Genomic DNA, 19,291 nt, shown 5'->3' on the forward strand with positions numbered 1-19,291 from the left:
TAATAATTATTTAATAAATAATTATGTCAAACACTTAAAGAAACTATTTTTTTTTATCGTTGAGCACATTACAGTTGAAATAAAGTCGGCCACTTTAGCTCGTATGTGCAAATCATCATACAATGATTAGATCACTTTGACAGACGTTAAAACATTTAAAAATAAATGTTTAAATTTCAACTGCATTTCTCGCGGTTAACAGTTGCCGAATGAATTTAGTCCTTGCTAATGGAGTCAGAGATGGCTTCGTTGCCGAGTTCGAATCTCTCGACTAGCGTTAATCGTGACACCCTGCACTAATGATTCCCGAAAGGATGAAACACTAGTGTCTGTAGGTCTTTCATAATTATTATAGTATATATATATATATATATATATATATATATATATATATGAATTACTTTGGCCATATTAATTTACTTATTGCGGACTATTATTCTCATCTTTATTAGTTGTTGTTTCACGATGTTTCGGCCAACTATTCCTCTGGCCTTTGTCAGGTGGTAACCGCGACGGATAAGAACTTCGAATCTCCTAACTGCATTCTCAGCAATCACTGCCAAACGTAGTTGCTATCTTCTCACCACGTTTTGACCAAGTAAACCTCTGGCCGGCTTTGGGTAGGATTGAAACCGCTATCTTCAGACAATGCTCATCCGGAACCGTAGAGATCCAACGGCTTTATGAACTGCACCACGTTCTCTACTTTCTTCACTCTTTTCATACACAAGAACCCTTAATTCCACCATGGAATTTTAATCCCTCAACTCACTACAAGATTTTTCTACACGGACTTTTTATTTCTTTCTTTAATCTCGGATATTCTTTAAAGGGATTCCAAAGGATATCTTACAAAACTCTTTTTGGATTCGCTAATCGTTCCATCTATTGTGAACTTTTGGATATCACTGGATATTTACAACATACATATTGGATTTTGCTAAGCAGCCCCTTTTCATTTTATCTTTGAACTTATCCTTTTCCTTCTAATCTTTTTTTTTATTTCTCGCCTTTTTTCACAAATTGAGCTAACCAGCAAAAATAAATACTTATCTAAACTTACATTTCGGTAACTTTTTTATTCTGAGGAGAAGTGCCATTCTTTGAAACTCCATGGCATAAGAAACTTTTCAATTTTATTTTCGTATTCCTTGTTGTGAATAAAATATTGTAAATTTAATTCTACAAAATCCTGACCTTTCCTTGTGAAGAGACGAATCCAATACTGTCGCTGACATTCTGCGTACATAAATAACTGGATAAATTAAAAATAAACCTTCGTCATATTGTGTATGTGTCGCCCGTCATTTTTTTTACATGGTAGTCACCACTTATCAAGGCCCGGAGGCCACTCGGGGATAAGGGTTATTGTGTGTCAGTAATCTATGGGATAATATCGTAGTAATCGTTAGTAATGGAGATTTTGATAATGTGTCTTACTTAAGGGGGCGATTCATCAGGAATTTGTTTATGTTGGACTTGAAGACATCCAAGTTGTATTCAGGTGGGAAACAGGCAAACGGAAGAGAGTTCCACAAGCGTGAAGTTCTAAGAAAGAAGCTTTGTTCATGGAATCTACGTTTAGATTTAGGCACAGATAAAGAATGGGGAAAATTACTGACAGTGGTTTCAGCTAGACGGGTGTTTTTCGTGAAAGATTAGCGAGGGGGGACCAGAGATTGGAGCTCAGACGAGCACTTCCCATGGAAATAACGATAAAACAACGACAGTCTTACATTCATGATGACCTTATCTATTATTTATATAGTTGTGTCCAAATAATAAGATTTATTGATTCTCATCAAAAACTTTATAAAAAACATTAAAAAAAAAATCAGCTTTAAATTTTGGTTGATATACTGTTTAGAAGAAGAAAGTTAGATAAGCTCATAGCAGACGGGAATCTCCGTTAGTAATTACGCAAGTGAACCTATGATTTACAAAGGTACAGGCACACAATCCGGCGACCCTAATAAGTTTGATAGACTATCGTATTGTTTTCGTGCATGAAAATTTATGCAATAAACTTGTACAGAAGATTGGGTTAGAAACGGCAGTGGCTTACGTATTGATTGCAATTATCCACTGCACACAATTGGGCCAATTAGTTCCAACTCGCTTTTGAACAACGAAGCGGAAGAATGGTGCCCCACCCGTTGATCTAATTCATTATTTCAGAATTGTGAGAGTCACACAACGGGTGGAAGTTGTTAGTGGAGAAAGCCTTGTTTTGTCAACTCAATTGACAGTGTGAACGCAGTGCTTACATTAACGCGCTTCATTGCTTCCATATCTTCCAATGTTGCTTGACGCTGTCGTCGTGTAGTGATAACGTTAGTCGCGGTCAGTTAACCTTTTAGTGTGTATTGTTCGCGCTGATATTATCTTGAAGGCGTTTTTTGATAGGTTTATCCATCGTCCTTATTTTATCTCTAACTTTGAATACACCTCCCTCTATCTTTTCATTCCCCCTTTCTCTATCTCTATCTTTCTAATTATGTTTGCGTCTTTTTCATAGTTACATTTTTACCCCTTTCTTTCGTTCTCTTTCTTTCTTTCTTATTTTAATTAGTTACATGATTCGTCTTCTCTTTCACTCTCTTTTTGTCTGTATCCTTTTCCATGCTAAACTTCTTTCTTTCTTTCCTTTTTACTGTCTTTTTGGCTTTAATTAGTTATCACCCTTCTCTCTCTCTCTCTCTCTCTCTCTCTCTTTCGCTTTTTATTTCGAGCTTTCTCTATTAAACTCATTTTTTTCTGACTTTTTATATTTCCGTCTCCTCTCCAGCCATCTTTTTTTTCTTCTTCCTTTTTTTGTTTAATCAGTTGCCGACATCTGTCCTACTCCTTACTGTACTTATTACTTCTTTCCTTCTTTCTTTCTTTCTTCCTTTCTTTCTGTCTTCCTTTCTTTCTTTTCTTCTTTCTTTCTGTCTTACTTTCTTTCTGTCTTCCTTTCTTTCTTTTCTTCTTTCTTTCTTTCCTTCTTTCTTTCTGTCTTTCTTTCCTTCTTTCTTTCTGACTTCCCTTTTTTCTGTCTTTCTTTCTTTCTTTCTTTCCTTCTTTCTTTCTGTCTTCCTTTCTTTCTGTCTTCCTTTCTTTCTGTCTTCCTTTCTTTCTTTTCTTCTTTCTTTCCTTCTTTCTTTCTGTCTTTCTTTCTTTCTTTTTTTCTTTCTTTCCTTCTTTCTTTCTGTCTTCCTTTCTTTCTGTCTTCCTTTCTTTCTTTTCTTCTTTCTTCCGTTCCTTCTTTCTGTCTTCCTTTCTTTCTTTTCTTCTTTCTTCCGTTCCTTCTTTCTGTCTTCCTTTCTTTCTTTCCTTCTTTCTGTCTTCCGTTCCTTCTTTCTTTCTGCCGTCCTTTCTTTCTGTCCTTCTTTCTTCCTTTCCTTCTTTCTTTGTGTCTTCCTTTCCTTCTTTCTTTTTTCTTTTCTTTCTTTTCTTCTTTCTTTCTGTCTTCCTTTCTTTCTTTCTTTCTTTCTTTTTTCTTTCTTTCTGTCTTCCTTTCTTTCTATCTTTCTTCCGTCCTTTCCTTCTTTCTTTCTGTCTTTCTGTTTTCCTTTCTTTCTTTTCTTTTTTATTTCTTTCTTTCTTATTTTCTTTCTTTCCTATGTTACTTTGTTCCTTACATTCTTTTCTCTACATTCTTCTCTACTCCTTTTCACACTTTCTCCTCGTCTCCTTCCCAGATGCCAATTTCTTTATTTTTTCTTTCTCTTTTTTCAATTACTCGCCTGCATCCCTCTTTTCTCTACACATAATTCTCGTTCGGATATAGAAAGCCTCGCCTCTTCGTCGCATTTAATTAAAACCGCCTCTTGATCGCATAAATGGCGGTTGTCAACTTCACAGTTTTTCTGTCATTGCTTTTTGTTTCCCATTGTTGACGAACAAACGGTGTAAATCTCGTTTTGTTTTTCTTATAAAATAGGTGCGTACAAATTTATATACGTTTAAAAACTCATCAGGAAGAGAGAGAAAGAGAGAAAGAGAGGGAGAGAGAGAGAGGGAGAGAGAGAAAGGTATGTATATGTGTATGTGTCTATGCTTATGTATGTGTAAAAATACCTAAAGTTAAGAGAAAGTTTAGACTGTTGCAAGGAAGGTGGGTTCCCTCTATCATGCTAGAAAACTACTTACACCTGAGAGTATCCTGTAGCTTTACAAAGCCACCATTTGGCCATGTATGGAGTATTGTTGCCACATCTGGGGTGGTGCATCTACCGCTAGTCTCTCCCTCTTGGATAGGATCTACAAAAGAGTCTCCAATCTAATAGATCTCGCTTGTCAACTAAGCTCCAAACCCTGTCCCATCGCCACAATGTTGCACCCTGTGCATGTTTTACAAATATTTTAATAGAATGTGCTTCGATGAACTCGTTGCACTTGTGCTCCATCGATGTACATGTCCTCAACAAACCCGCTTAGCAAAAAAAAAAAAAAATCACACCCCTCCACTGTAGAAGTCTTTAAATGCCAGAAAGCTTTCTACTCTAAAAACTTCCCCCGAACAGCTAGACTTTGGAATTCCCTTCCTGCTACCTGCTTCCCTTACTGTACTGATATGCATAAGTTTAAATGTAACATAAACAAACATCGTGTTAATTTTTCTAGGCATGGTCCGAAATAGTAGACCCTTATATTCAAATATCGATATTCTTTGTTTGGGGTGCACGTGAGTACAAAAACACCCTTTCAGTCATTGTACCTCCTTCCCACATTGTTCATCAATTTTACGTTGGTCTATCGCACGAAAGAAAGAACGAAAAGACTGAGAAAATGTAGATTTGATTAAGCAGTTGAACAAGAACAATACGTATTTACAGTAAATCTTGTTATAAGTAGTGGCACCCGGTTTTGCCGAGTCGTAAAATACACTTAAATATAAAATTTTACTTAGTGTCTTGATTTCAAAAGTAAAACAAATGTATTTGTATGCTATCAGCTGGAATCGAAACCGAAAGCAAAACTCTAGCATTCAAAGCTGGTGACGTTACCACTGTACCAACGTGACACGCATATGCACTGATTAAAAGATAAATGTATAAAACATATAACGATTTTTTTCAATTTGACCCTTTTTTGTACACTTAAAAATATTTCAGCCATTTAAAGACCCATAAAAGAACTACCCATAAAAAAACAATCATTCGAGGCTCCTAGCGCCGCTCTGCGACTTTTTGTTTTGGAAGAGATAGAGTTTGAAATTATGGAGACAGACAGACATGCGGATAGATATAGTGGGGTTTATAAATCGTAATACGCACTCATTTCCTTTTACATCTATAATGTTGTACACATTCTACGCGTAGAGTTCGTCACAAGGAAACAAGGAAAAGCAAATAATTCGACTCACTTTATTTCCAGTTTAAACAACAGACCTTTGCTTTACAATTACTTTCCAGAACAACGCCTTGTCTCTTATTTCAAATCTTTTCGTACTCCAATGTGCGTAATAAAACTCTGCCGTGTCGAACCCGTGATACTCCGTCCCTGTCCGGCCATATTTAGAGCGCGCTTTTTCTGTCACTCTCGGGCCTCCTATGTCTATCTCTGTCCTTCTCTAACCTCACGTTTTTTCTTTTTTTAATATTTTTCTTTACTTCTTCTTCACAGTGACGTCACATCACACACGATTCGCTATTTGCATACATTTACTGTTGATGCTGCTGCTGCTTCTGCTATACACGCATCCGCCCTCTGTTACACATCTTCTAGTAACCGGAAGTCATGTGATACAAGCAACGTCACAACACCCACTCCTTAAAGATTTTATGTCTGCTGGACATCATATCTTTTTCTTTGGGATTTATATCTGTAGTTCTCGTCGAGGTACGTTTTAGTTTGCTCGTTCAGTTTATTTTTATTGGTGATGGCATGGGTACCTCGAATATAAAAAAAAATGATGGACATAGGTACTTCTCGTAGTTCATTTGCGTTTGTTTTTTGAATTAAGTTAATATGTCTTCGTACTTTTAAGTTTTGAATGCGTAGGAAAAATCGTGCTTTCTATTTTGAATGTGTAGAAAAATCAGGTAGCTTACCTGAATAGGGTGTGTGTGTGTGTGTGTGTGTGTGTGTGTGTATGTGTGTGTGTGTATGTGTGTGTGTGTGCTTTGTCGGTTTCGGTATTTGACAAGAAAAATAGTGACTCGCAGTTGTATTTGTACTTGACGATCACGCGTGAGTAACATAGACTCTTGTCGTTTCTATATAAATGAGACTATACCAGATTCATGAAAAGAATCGCGAAGAGAACGGGAGGTTGAGTTGAAAGAATGCGTGTTACGGAGACGGATACGTACGACAGACTAGTTAAGTTGATTAGAAAAACCGTTTTTGGAAAAGATCTCACAACTTTATTGAAACTAACTTTCAAACACGAGAATGTTTTATCCTGTTCACCATATTCTACATTCTTTCGATGATGTCCTCTAATAATATAATATTATAATTTAAGAAACACATTTTTCTAGCCAAAACTATAAGTTTTCTTTAAAGTATTAAATCTTTCCATAGTTTCTGTTTATGAAGGAATTAATTCATCCAAAAACTGAACGGACATTCTTAGTAAACATTATTTAAGGTAATTAATAGGTATTTTAGAAAACTTTTCGAATTCTTTTGACGTAATGTCATTCAATTGTCGGACATACTACTTTCTAGTATTTCGAACCTAGCGAACGGTTTGTCTAAGATGTTTTTTTTTTTTTTACTTGTCGGTATTTTGCACGTGACAATATATGGCCATTAAGTCAAACTATCCACTAAGACGAAAAAGTATGTTCTTTTTATTGGCCAGCAAGGGTTGAATTCTAATGGCGGCGCTTTTGTATGTGTTCAACAAAATTTCAATATGCTTATCCATCTTTAACCAATATGCAAAACTCTGCATAATTACCTTCATTCTGCAAATTCCGAGTGTTCAGTGTACACATCTCTTCAAATTTCTTTGTCAGCACTACGGGTAAGACCCCTTGTTCTCTGTCCATCAATATACCATTACATAATGAAAATATATTGTTCGATTTATTTTTCCGATCTTTTTTTTTTTAATTAATGGACTTATCAATGTTGCTACATGATTGCTGACCATGCGATATCAAGATCGGATTAAAACTCATTAACAACTACATACACATATATGCACATGTATTTCTTAAAACCGAACAAAGAAAGAGTGGAATTACAAGTCAGAAGAATATATGCCTTATAAACGTTCGACCATTGATTGCGATATATGTGTGTATGAATAACAAATAATCTGATTGGCTGACTAGCAAACTCAGCACTACGGAGATGCATAAAAACATACGATAACATTAATCCCATACAATAGCCTGACAAATCCTTACGAGGATGAAACGCAGAAAATTCTGTGTATCTTAATTACTATACATTATCAAAATTAACTATATATATATTTATCACAATGAAGTTATCAAAGAATAATAAAGCAAACGTATCAAGATGGAGAAAGCCCAACATTGTTAAGAGGAGCAATTATATATAATAAATGATGAGAAATAACGTTGCATATAACTTTATTATATCATTAAATCAATAAATTTTTAAATCAATAAAGAAAAGGGTAAGACAGAAAGCCCATTTAGACCATGATATTTTAAAGCTAAATTCTTTTCATCAAAAGATGAGAATAGCCAAAATTATACAAGAAGTAAAATATATATAAGAACTAGCTTAATAATGTTTAGATTGGAAATGAAGGAAGTATAAATTAAGATATATTTAAGTAGCTATAAAGTACAATAATTAATCTTTGAAATATAAAAATATTGAAATATAACTATGAGGAAAAAGTTTAGCATATGTAAATAGGATTATATATATATATATGCAAATATATATATACATATATATATGCATATATATATATGTAAAATGATGTAATAAAAATTAAACAAAAACGTAACAAAATGTAATTGCAACTTCTCTTAAAATTTTCGAATTTTGTAGTCATGCCCATATGCATTTTATTTTCTTTCAATTGATTAATAGTTGCTATTTCTTCTGAGGAGTAAAGGGCAGATTAGCTTCATTGATTGATATGATAATTAACTGAAATATTTTGCGCTACGAAACAGTTACTGTCAAGAACTGTTAATGTCAACGTACTTAAAGAAATAAATTATAAGATGGCCAACATCATGAAATTTGGATTAAAGATGTTTGTCATTTATGTGTTATATGCTTTGTAATCACATTAAGCTTCATAAATGAAGGATTAATAAAAATAAAAGGTGAAATATAATTGTAAAAAATATTTCCACACTATATATATATATATATATATATATATATATATATATATATAGTGTGGAAATATTTTATATATATATATATATACATATATATATATATATATATATATATATATATATATATATATATATATATATATATATACAAATTTGTAGTATTCCGAATGATACTGGGTTAATATTATTCAGTAATTGCTCATATACCAATAAATTTTAGCCAAAAAGGAGAGATGGCTTAAAAAGTAAGCTACAAAATTATAATGTTTCATAATATAGCATTCGTATACTGTTTTAACAAAAACCAAGACTTCAAGAAATGGGTTGATAGCAACATTGTTAGTTACAATTGTTTCAAGGCGATTTCGACAAATTCAAACAATATCTCGTTTATTGCTAATGTGTTTTTTATTTAATAAGCCTGAAGAAAGGCTGTTCTTGTGAAAATTTTCAAACGACATATTGTTCGAATTTGTCAAAATGGTCTTGAAACAATTGTAACTAACAATGAAATACACTTTTTGTTGCTATCAACCAATTCTTTGAAGTCTTGGTCTTTGTTAAAACAGTATATATATATATATATATATATATATATATATATATATATATATACTAGCAAAACTACCCGCCGTTGACTGGGTTCAAAAACAGTCTACAGAAAATGGACTCTGGTTTATAAAAGTATGAAAAGTTATGAAAAGGAAGGGTTGTAAAGAGATAGCTTCTAATTTGGGGGTATTAAAACCAAAGCAAAATATGATGAAAGTAAATATAAAATAGATAAACCCCATAATTTATTTCCCATACCTGTTCACACTGAAACACTTATCACAATATTCTGTTGATCTATATTAAAAACCCTTGTTAAACTTTGTGACATATTTCCATTCTATGAAGGTCAGGCGCGAACGAACACCCCGTAATTTTATTATACCATATTTCTTCAAACTGAAACACAATTATAAAAGTATACTTACGCAGATAGATATGAAAAGTCTTTATTAAAGCTTGTGTCTATTTCCATTCTATGGAGGCTAGGCGCGAACGCAGACCCCACAATTTTATTATACCATCCCTATTTAAGTTAAAACATACTTATCAAAGTATTCTTATGTACACTTGTAAACGTTTTTTTTTTAATTTTTAAATTTTTTATTTCCATACTTTGTGGACCATGTGCGAACGCAGACCCCACAATTTTAATGAACCACCGTTCTGCCAGATCAAACATACCCATTCCTGTGTCTCGATACATCTTCTATCATTATATGTGATCAGTTTTTTAAAATAGTCAACCATATAGGAGCCTATTCGTTACCACACACGCACACACACACACACACACACACATTCAGCTTCATATTATATATATATTTATATATATATATATATATATATATATATATATATATATATATATATATACGTGTGTGCGTGTGTGTGTGCGCGTGTGTGTCTGTACTAAACTTTTTGTTTTAATACATTCAGAAAAACATAATTTTTCAGAACAGAAATTTATTGTCTGAATAAAAAATAGTGTTAAGATGTTTTCCTTAATCCATAGATTTTCGATGTAGGTTCATCTCCTCAGAGGAAAAGACATCAGCAAATATTACATTTAATTTGAAATAAACGCAGTACGCAGGAACCTATATCTAAAATTTCAAGTGCGTAGACCCGAAATTGTCGGAGGAGTTTGGTAGAATTCTCAAAGGTCAAATCGTTGAACTTTGTCCCCTTAATCGCCAAATTTCTGGCCAAAAGCCGATCACATCTATTTTCCCAAATTTCAGTACCCTGTATATCAAATTTCGAGTCTGTAGACTAAAAATTGACAGAGTTATTGCGTAGGGAAATGTACACAGACACACACACAGACACGTCCACGTTTTTATATATATATATATATATATATATATATATATATATATATATATGGATGCACAGTAGGACGAGAAAACATAAAGCTGCATAACATACCAACCGTGTTGGCAAAAATGTATCAATTACGTTATTATTCTTGATCGATGCGGGAGGTGGTTCGCACTGGTTAGGAATAGCACATCGAAAATGAAGTCTAAGAGTGAATAAGATCATATGAAAACACCAGCATCTTTTCCATCTTCTTCGCACGGTGATGATGAAGATGACGAGTGACCACTACTGATATTAGGATTGCAGGAAATATTTGGAGTGTCTTCGTTGTTATTAATAGTGATCCAAATCCTATTAGATCAACGATGAACGAGAAATTAGAGTCAATATTGATAAAGAGTCAATATTGATAAAGAGCCAGATGTAAAATGTACGCTTCAATACACGTTCAACACACACACACACACACACACACACACACACACACACACACACACACACACACACACACACATATATATAAACTGACATTATCAAATACTTTAAGATTAAAGCTTGAATAATACTGTAAATTTAAAGCCCAACCAGACAAAGAAGCTCAATATACGAGATAGAGCAAAATTAAATTCACCAAATTCAAACAAAAAATTACAACCAATTTATTATTTGACATGGAATACAAAAATTTAATGTTTTTGAGCCATTTATTGAACATCCATGGATTAATAGAGAATAATTGAATATTTTATTCCTCGTCGAATATATAATATATACCCCCCACATACATATATATGCAATAATATAAGTCACTGAACGGATAAAGTACAAATACAATCAGTTATAAATGATTGTCTTCCGGCCATTGAAAGTTCAAGCCTTAATACAGGCGATACTAGGAATACAATTGCCAATTGCTTAAGACTTTTACTAGCTCATAACTGACGGAATAAAAGCAAGCTACCCCCTGTTGTTCAAATAAAGACGCCCGTTCAAATGTATGTACTGTTTCCTGCATTCTACACGATACATCTGAAGAAGTTCAGAGCTTGTATCGGCCGAAACGTTATGAGAGTATTAGTCAAGATGAGAATAGTAGTCCGAATAATCCAAATTCTTACACATATTGCCTTTCAAACATAACTCAATCCCTTGCAATTTGATCTGTATAAAAAGTCGATGTGTTTCTTGTATTCAGTTTTATTGTGTCACCTTTTTTTTTGTAAAGGTCATCGTTTTTTATTGTTGTTATATTATAGCTGTGCATGGTTAAGCTGAAAGCCTTATTGTTAGGGATGGTGCAAGGACACCGAATGCAGCGCCTTTGTCTCCGGGCATGCATAATCAAATTTATTGTATAAAGAAAAAGAGCCTACCTTTCGTGGGTGGTTTGAAGTCGAGAGCCATGCATTTTTTGAATTCTTTTGTGTTGAGATACCAATCGCCATTATCGTCACACATTGTTACAAGTGCATCAATACAAAGGCCTCTGTGAATGGAGAAACGACAAAACACAATTTCGTGAATGGAAATGGAATAATGCAGAAAGAAATATAACGCTAAATAAACACTGAGTGAAATATTTTTTAGGAGCAAACCACAAAATAAACACGTTTCGTTTTTTTATCAATATTATTTTCTGTCGAGTGTAATTGATATCGTACATTCAATAAATGCAGGTTTCTAGAGAATCGATAATCGCACAAAAAAAATACAAACTAAAATATATTACTTTATATATTTATACTAGGTGTTTGTAAAATCGATAGAAGAACTTCGGGATTACGTTCCATAAGTGTATACGGGCGTGGAGATTATGTTGGTATTGCTTTTTATAGTAGCCACACTCCCTTTGCGTGTTACATAATGGATGGCTCTATGTCGGATAACCAGTACATCAGCCAGTGTCCATCTTTACAAGAGACGAACCAAGTACAGATAAAGTGACATAAAGTTTGGGAAATAAACTAGTTTCCACGAAAGTATAACACAAAGAAATTTCATGTAAGATTAGGGGAGGTCAAAATAGACTAAAACAAAACATTAGGACATGACACTCACAAAAATAAGACTTAATTTGCCTATGGATAATCGCTAAGAGTGAAAGTCCTCCATTGCGATCTCTGTTCGCGCTCATTAAATTTTAATAAGATACTTAATTAGTAAAGAGAATACTAGTATCTCTTTTATGTTTAAACTATAAAAACACATTTAATAACCAAAAAAATCCAGAATAAAACAGCAATAACGACCCTTTATTGACTTCTGTGGCGCAGTAAATAGAGAAGGTTGCCAAGAAGGTTAAAGATCCATTTTTTGTTCAGGAACAATTGCACAAAGCGCGAGACAACAGATTCCATTAAACTGTTATGGTATGTGTGTATATATTCAGCTAGGAACTCAATTTAGATGACTATAGTGATTTACAATGAAGCACTGTAGTGATTTGGTGTAAAGCATTATTGTGAAACACTGTCGTAAAGAACTGTTGTGAAGCACTGTTATAAAGCATTGCTATGAAGTACTATTATGAAGCACAGTTGTGAAGCCCTGCTGCGAAGCACTATTGTGAAGCACTGTTGTAAGGCATTGTTGTGAAGCACTGTTGTGAAGCACTATTGTGGAGCACTCTTGTGAGGCACTGTTGTAAAACACTGTGAGGAAGCACTGTTGTGAAGCACTGTTTTAAAGCATTGTTGTGAAGCAGTGTTGTAAAGGGCTGTTTTGAAGCACTATTGTAGAGCACTGTTGTAAAGCACTGTTCGGAAGCACTGTTCTGAAGCACTGTTGTGAAGCACTATTGTGAAGCACTGTTCTGAAGCACTGTTCTGAAGCACTGTTGTGAAGCACAATTGTGAAGCACTATCGTGACGCACTGCTGTGAAACAGTATTTTAAGCACAATTGTGAAGCAGTTACTAAGCACTGTTGTAGAGCACTATTTTAAGCACTGTTATAAAACATTGTTGTGAAGATCTGTTGTAAAGGACTGTTGTAAAACACCGTTGTTAAGCACTATTCTGATGCACTATTGTGAAGCACTGTTGTGAAAAACTGTTGTGAAGCACTGCTGGGAAGAAATGTTGTAAAGCACTACTTTTAAGCACTGTTGTAAAGCATTGTTGTGAAGCATTGTTGTGAAACATTATTGTAAAACACTGTTGCCAAGCACTATTGTAAAGCACTGTTGTGAAGAACTGCGGCGAAGCACTATTGTAAAGCACTTTTGTAAAGCACTTTTGTGAAGCACTGTTGTAAAACACTGTTGCAAATTACTGTTGTGAAGCACTGTTGTAAGGCATATTGTAAAACATTGTTGTAAAGCACTGTTGTTAAGCACTGTTGTGAAGCAGTATTGTAAAGCCCTATTGTGAAGCAGTGTTGTCAATCATATTGTGAAATACTATTGTGGATTACTGTTGTGAAGCACTATTATGAAGCACTGTTGTAAAGCAATATTGTGAAGCACTATTGTAAACACTATTGTGAAGTACTATTGTAGAAGCACTATTGTGGAGCACTGTTGTGAAGCACTATCATGAAGCACTATCGTGAAGCACTGTTTTGAAGCACTGTGTGGAGCACTTTTGTGAAGCGCTGTTGTGAAGCACTATTGTGAAGGACTATTGTGAAGCACTGTAGTGAAACACTGTTGTGAAGCACTGTTGTAAAGAACTGTTGTGCAGCACTATTGTTAAGCGCTGTTGTGAAGCACTATTGTGGAACACTGTTGTGAAGCACTGTCGTGAAGCACTGTTTTGAAGCAATGTGTGAAGCACTTTTGTAAAACACTGTTGTGAAGCACTATTGTGAAGGACTATTGTGAAGCACTGTAGTGAAACACTGTTGTGAAGCACTGTTGTAAAGAACTGTTGTGAAGTACTATTGTTAAGCGCTGTTGTGAAGCAGTGTTGTGAAGCATTATTTTGAAGCACTTTTGTGAAGCACAATTGTGAAGCTCTCTGATGAAGAACTATAGTCAATAACTCTTGTTAAGCACTGTTGTTAAATACTGTTGTGAAGACCGGTCGTGAAGCACTGTTGTAAAAACCTCTTATGAAGCTCGCTTATGAAGCACTGTTGTGAAGCACTATTTTGAAGCACTGTTGTGAAGCACTGGGTAAAAAAAATCGTACGCGTATCAGCAGGACTTAGTTCCATGTAACACTACCTGGAAAAAAAAGTGGCTCTCTAGAAATTTTCACGTTTTCACGAATCTTAACCTTTTTCTCGTCACACGTCCAATTGACACCTCATGGTTTATTATACATTTTTGTCTTTTTAGAATGATATCAAATGTACCACATCGAACAAGTAGGACGAGCTGACATTCAGGATTCGTGTTCAGGCGTTTCTCGAAACACACCGTGAAAGCAACGTGCACTAGATCTAGATCTCACTTCGAGACCGTGGCGGATGTTCTGAGCAAAGTTATCGAGTGAGTTTATTTGATTAAGTATTATCTTAATTGGAGAGCTATGTTTTTAATAGAAAAATTATAAAAAAAAAGGAAGGGCAAAAAAGATATGTTAGAAAAAAAGAAAAGCATCTAATTGTGAATATAAAATATAGTTGTCCTAAATAAACATTGGAAGCATCAATTCAGTCATAAAATTTTTTAATCGTAAAAAATTCCAAATAATAAAAGCATAATAATTAAAATAATATTGATCCAGTCAGGATCATCAGAGCGTAGACCCTTACTCGTGTCAAGACTAAAAGTTATGATTGCAAAAACAAAAGACGTTCAATATATTTTAGACAACGATACTGATAGATGATTAGTTCATTCATATTACTATAAATATAATCATCCAAACTTTGTAATCATGCGCTTCTATAATGTGTGAACTATGGCAGCATATTCGGGGTAGAATTCTTTACGTTCTAAGAATAAATCAATTATTTACGAAGATATAATTTGTATTCTTTTTCTTTTCGAAAAAGTGCCAACATTGCTACGAACACAAACGTTTACCCTGAAATTATCTTTTTATATATGTAAAAGTGACCCTGTTTATGTGTATACGGCACGTTCTCTAATAATCTCTTTTGTCAATTCTTAGGCTACACACTTAGAAACTTTATGGGTTGAGTATTTGGACCCGTAGAAAAAATTCGATTTAGTTTATAGTCGGTAAATTTAGCTGGTAAGGTGTTAAAGTTAAATAAAATGGAAATTGTTTGGATAAAATCGACTTAATTTGCGCCACCCAAGTATCCGCAAATATACATTTATTCGTTTAATTGCGTTAATTTGTAAAGTTTTGCTAGAGAGCTAAATGATGGCTTCTGATTCTAACTGATGACACCCAAATTATATGAAAAAAGTTTTTAAATCACACTTATACATAAGATACAATATACTAATCCATAGTGAATTGGCTCTATAATAATAAATACGAAATATAAATCAATTATAATATCATACTTAAGCGTACTTTACTATCGGACCATGCCGGACTATTATATAATAATAAACTTTTACTATGTATAAGCTACTTTTTTTGTTACACCGTTGTATACGCATTGTGGCTATATTATCGATGCCGTTCGCAGTGTTATTTGTGCGTCATTGAACACGTCAGATTCGATTCCATCGCAGACGTCATGCTATCTACTAGGTCAATCACGCACCCTGTGCAACTTTGGAATGTTCACAGTTGATGACACATTTTACGAGTTTGTAGCCTTACGTTGTTATGTCATCTGATCCAACGAGGTTAATGATATTCGGCACGCACATTGTATGCCACGAGGAACGTCGGGTTCGTATTACCAGCCATATAGGAAATTATCTTTCACCCGTGACCTTTGTAAGGAAATCTTTCGGTGCAACAGAGCGGAAAGAGAAATAGATACGTCTCTTGTTTCCAGCGGTAAAATGCACAAAAGTTGTCACTAAATTTTATTTGTCTATTAAACACAAATACACATTTCTTGTTTTATTTTTTTTTCAGAAATAGAAATACCTTCTAAAAAAAAGATCTTGTGCCTTTATGTGTGACCACGAGAGCTATGACAACAGCATATTCTTTTCCTTGATTCTCGAGTATATATCTGACACAGTTGGACACAGTTGGACACAGTTGGACACAGTTGGACACAGTTAATCAACTGAGAACCACATAACTCTATATAAAAGCATACAAGATGTCAACGGATACACATTCAATGAAAAGAATATGCTGTTGTCCTAGCACTAGTGATCACCTTTTATCAAGTTTTTTAAAAATATTGTACGGAAGAACATTTCGAAATAAAATTGGGTTCAGTTCATTGAATTTAATTCATCATTTTCTAACTTCGCTATATGTTCTCGTAATTCGTCAGTTTTTTACTTTCAAACTTTGTAACTTTGTAACTCTTCATACTTTTGACATATTTCGAAGGGATTTTCAGACACGCACATGACTTTTAGATCATCACAGATAAAACCATATTATCTTTTAAATTGTAGTTCTCTCCCAACCATTAATACTGTACTATGTCGTTGCAAATAATAATCATTCTCTCTCAAAAAGATATTATCTTCTAACCATCGATATAAAACTCAAATGATTTTGTTTGCCTGCTAACTTGTTTGCACATTGTATATTTTTTTATGACGACAGAATAAGAACAACTGAAGCATTAATTGTCTGTTATCTATCTATCTATATATCTATCTATCTATCTGTGTAATTATCTATCTATCTATCTATCTATCTGTCTATCTGTGTAATTATCTATCTATCTATCTATCTATCTATCTGTCTATCGCTGTAATTATCTATTCATCTGTCTATCTATCCATCTATTCTGTGTAATTATCTATCTATCTATCTATCCATCTATCTATCTGTGTTATTATCTATCTATCTATCTATCCATCTATCTGTGTAATTATCTATCTATCTATCTATCTGTGTAATTATATATCTATCTGTGTAATTATCTATTCATCTATCTATCTATCTATCCATCTATCTATCTGTGTTATTATCTATCTATCTATCTATCCATCTATCTGTGTAATTATCTATCTATCTATCTGTGTAATTATATATCTATCTGTGTAATTATCTATTCATCTATCTATCTATCTATCTATCCACCTATCTATCTGTGTAATTATCTATCTATCTGTGTAATTATCTATCTATCTATCTATCTATCTATCTATCTATCTATCTCTGTAATTATCTATTCATCTATCTATCTATCCATCTAACTATCTGTGTAATTATCTATCTATCTATCTCTGTAATTATCTATTCCTCTATCTATCTATCTATCTATCCATCCATCTATCTGTGTAATTATCTATCTATCTATCTATCTATCTATCTATCTATCTATCTATCTATGTAATTATCTATCTATCTAGCGATTAACGGACAAAAGTTATTTTAATTATGGCATGTTTTGACGTATCAAACTTTGTGGCCGATCATTTGCACCGGAAGTATGCCAATGGGGACCGGACGTGACGTGCCATGTGACCCGTGCTCCGGTTTGCGCAAGCATCGTTTGAGTTTGGTCCGAAATGCCGAGAAAGATGGATGGATTAAGCAGGTCCCCCATCAGAACAGAGACATCGAAAATCCCACAAGCCGAGAGTCCATCGATCACTCCCTTTAGGTGTAACGAATACCTACGAGTGAACAAAATATATAAAATCCTCCAACGTCTTGGTCTATATCGTGTGGAGCATCTTCCTTAAAACAGGCCCGCCTCCTCAAGATGGTTGAAGGATCCCTCAGAAGCGTCCAGCAGTAGAAAATGGTATGTCGTCATATTACGTGTATTATACGTTCTGACATGAAAGAACGCACTATCACTATCAGATGAGCCATGGGCCGTTAAAATAGACATTTAGGTACGAGGACAACAATCCGTTATAGCACAAAGACAATGTACATACATTTATATATACGGCCGTTAATTAATCAAGAAAACATAAGTATGATTTAGATAATAACAACACACAACTAAAACGAGGAGGTGGTAAGTTATTAAAGAGAAAAGTTGTAGGAGGTGGCATATAGAGGAATAATTCGCACCAGTTAGAACATCTCAAGTATAGAATATGACGTGAATAAATAACTTAAATAATGGGTGGATCCTTAAAAGGTCGCCATGGAAGCAAGTGTTTTGCTTTGTCTACATAATTATAGTTTTATTTAATAGCAGAACTGAATCTCGAATATTCTAGTAGACCATAGGGTTCAATATCTTTCGCATTCTGATGGTCAATTCTCTGACTAACTCTTCAATTGTCCTTCCAATAAAAATCTTATTCCTTTGTTCTCCAACTCCGACCTGCTCCCGATCGATCGTTAACTTATATTGATAATCTGAAACTGTAATTGCGTGATCTTTTACGTTTGCAAATGAGACAAATTTTCGTTAACCGGTCAGATTGTTATTGTTATAAATTCCATTCTTGTCGAATGGTTACTATTATTGAAAATTATTTTATTCTCAGTACCCCAATCTTAAATGTGAAAATTATCATATTTGTCTAGCTAACCTACTCGCTAGCTAACCGTAGGGCTCCAATCTGTTAGAATGGCTCACCACTTACCAAGAATGAAAACCACTCAAGGATAATTTCAGTTGGATGATTAAACAGTAGAATGAAAGGATTGAGAACCATGATTAATTCGCAGGATTGTTCGGTAGATATTAGTTTACATTTGCCTTCATTTCGTACCTTTAAAGATGCATTTTGTATTATTTGGATGAATCAGACTGCTGTTTTCCTCAGTCCTTCTCTAATGTGGCCGTTACACTTTAATCGTACTTTACATTTAAACCACTCGGACCTGCACATTGTCTGGTACCATCACAAATGGACATAAAAAAGAAAGAAAGAAAATCTGATTCGGCATTTTTTTGCGTGCAAATGAAAAGCATTTATTCGCGTTTTATTTTTCAGCAATAGCGCATTTTGTTATCATTCAAAAGTGTTTTCGTACACCCATGTGTTTTATAACGCCTAGCCATATAACATGTGCTTTATAAAAGTCTCTCTCCCAACCACATGACGCCGGCCCCCGACTTCACATGTCCATCTTCTACGGTCGCACTTTGCTTCTCTACTCGACCACATGCTGTTCTTTTCCCTTTCTTTTTCTCTCTTTCTTCTTTCCTGTGACG

General features: G+C 34.2%; 1 protein-coding gene across 5 annotated transcripts in view; it reads right to left on the minus strand.

Annotated features, from left to right (window-relative positions):
* LOC145278893 (follistatin-related protein 1-like) overlaps window positions 1–19,291 on the minus strand; it is a 762,811-nt gene that overhangs the window by 31,359 nt on the left and 712,161 nt on the right. For all 5 annotated transcript variants that reach the window (XM_080130700.1, XM_080130698.1, XM_080130699.1 and 2 more), the window contains one exon: window positions 11,525–11,637. In XM_080130700.1, the coding sequence (XP_079986826.1) occupies window positions 11,525–11,637 (113 nt within the window). The remainder of the gene's footprint in view (window positions 1–11,524; window positions 11,638–19,291) is intronic.

This window comes from Euprymna scolopes, chromosome 1 (assembly GCF_053919585.1).
Source record: "Euprymna scolopes isolate OS-2025 chromosome 1, ASM5391958v1, whole genome shotgun sequence".
NCBI lineage: Eukaryota > Metazoa > Mollusca > Cephalopoda > Sepiida > Sepiolidae > Euprymna > Euprymna scolopes.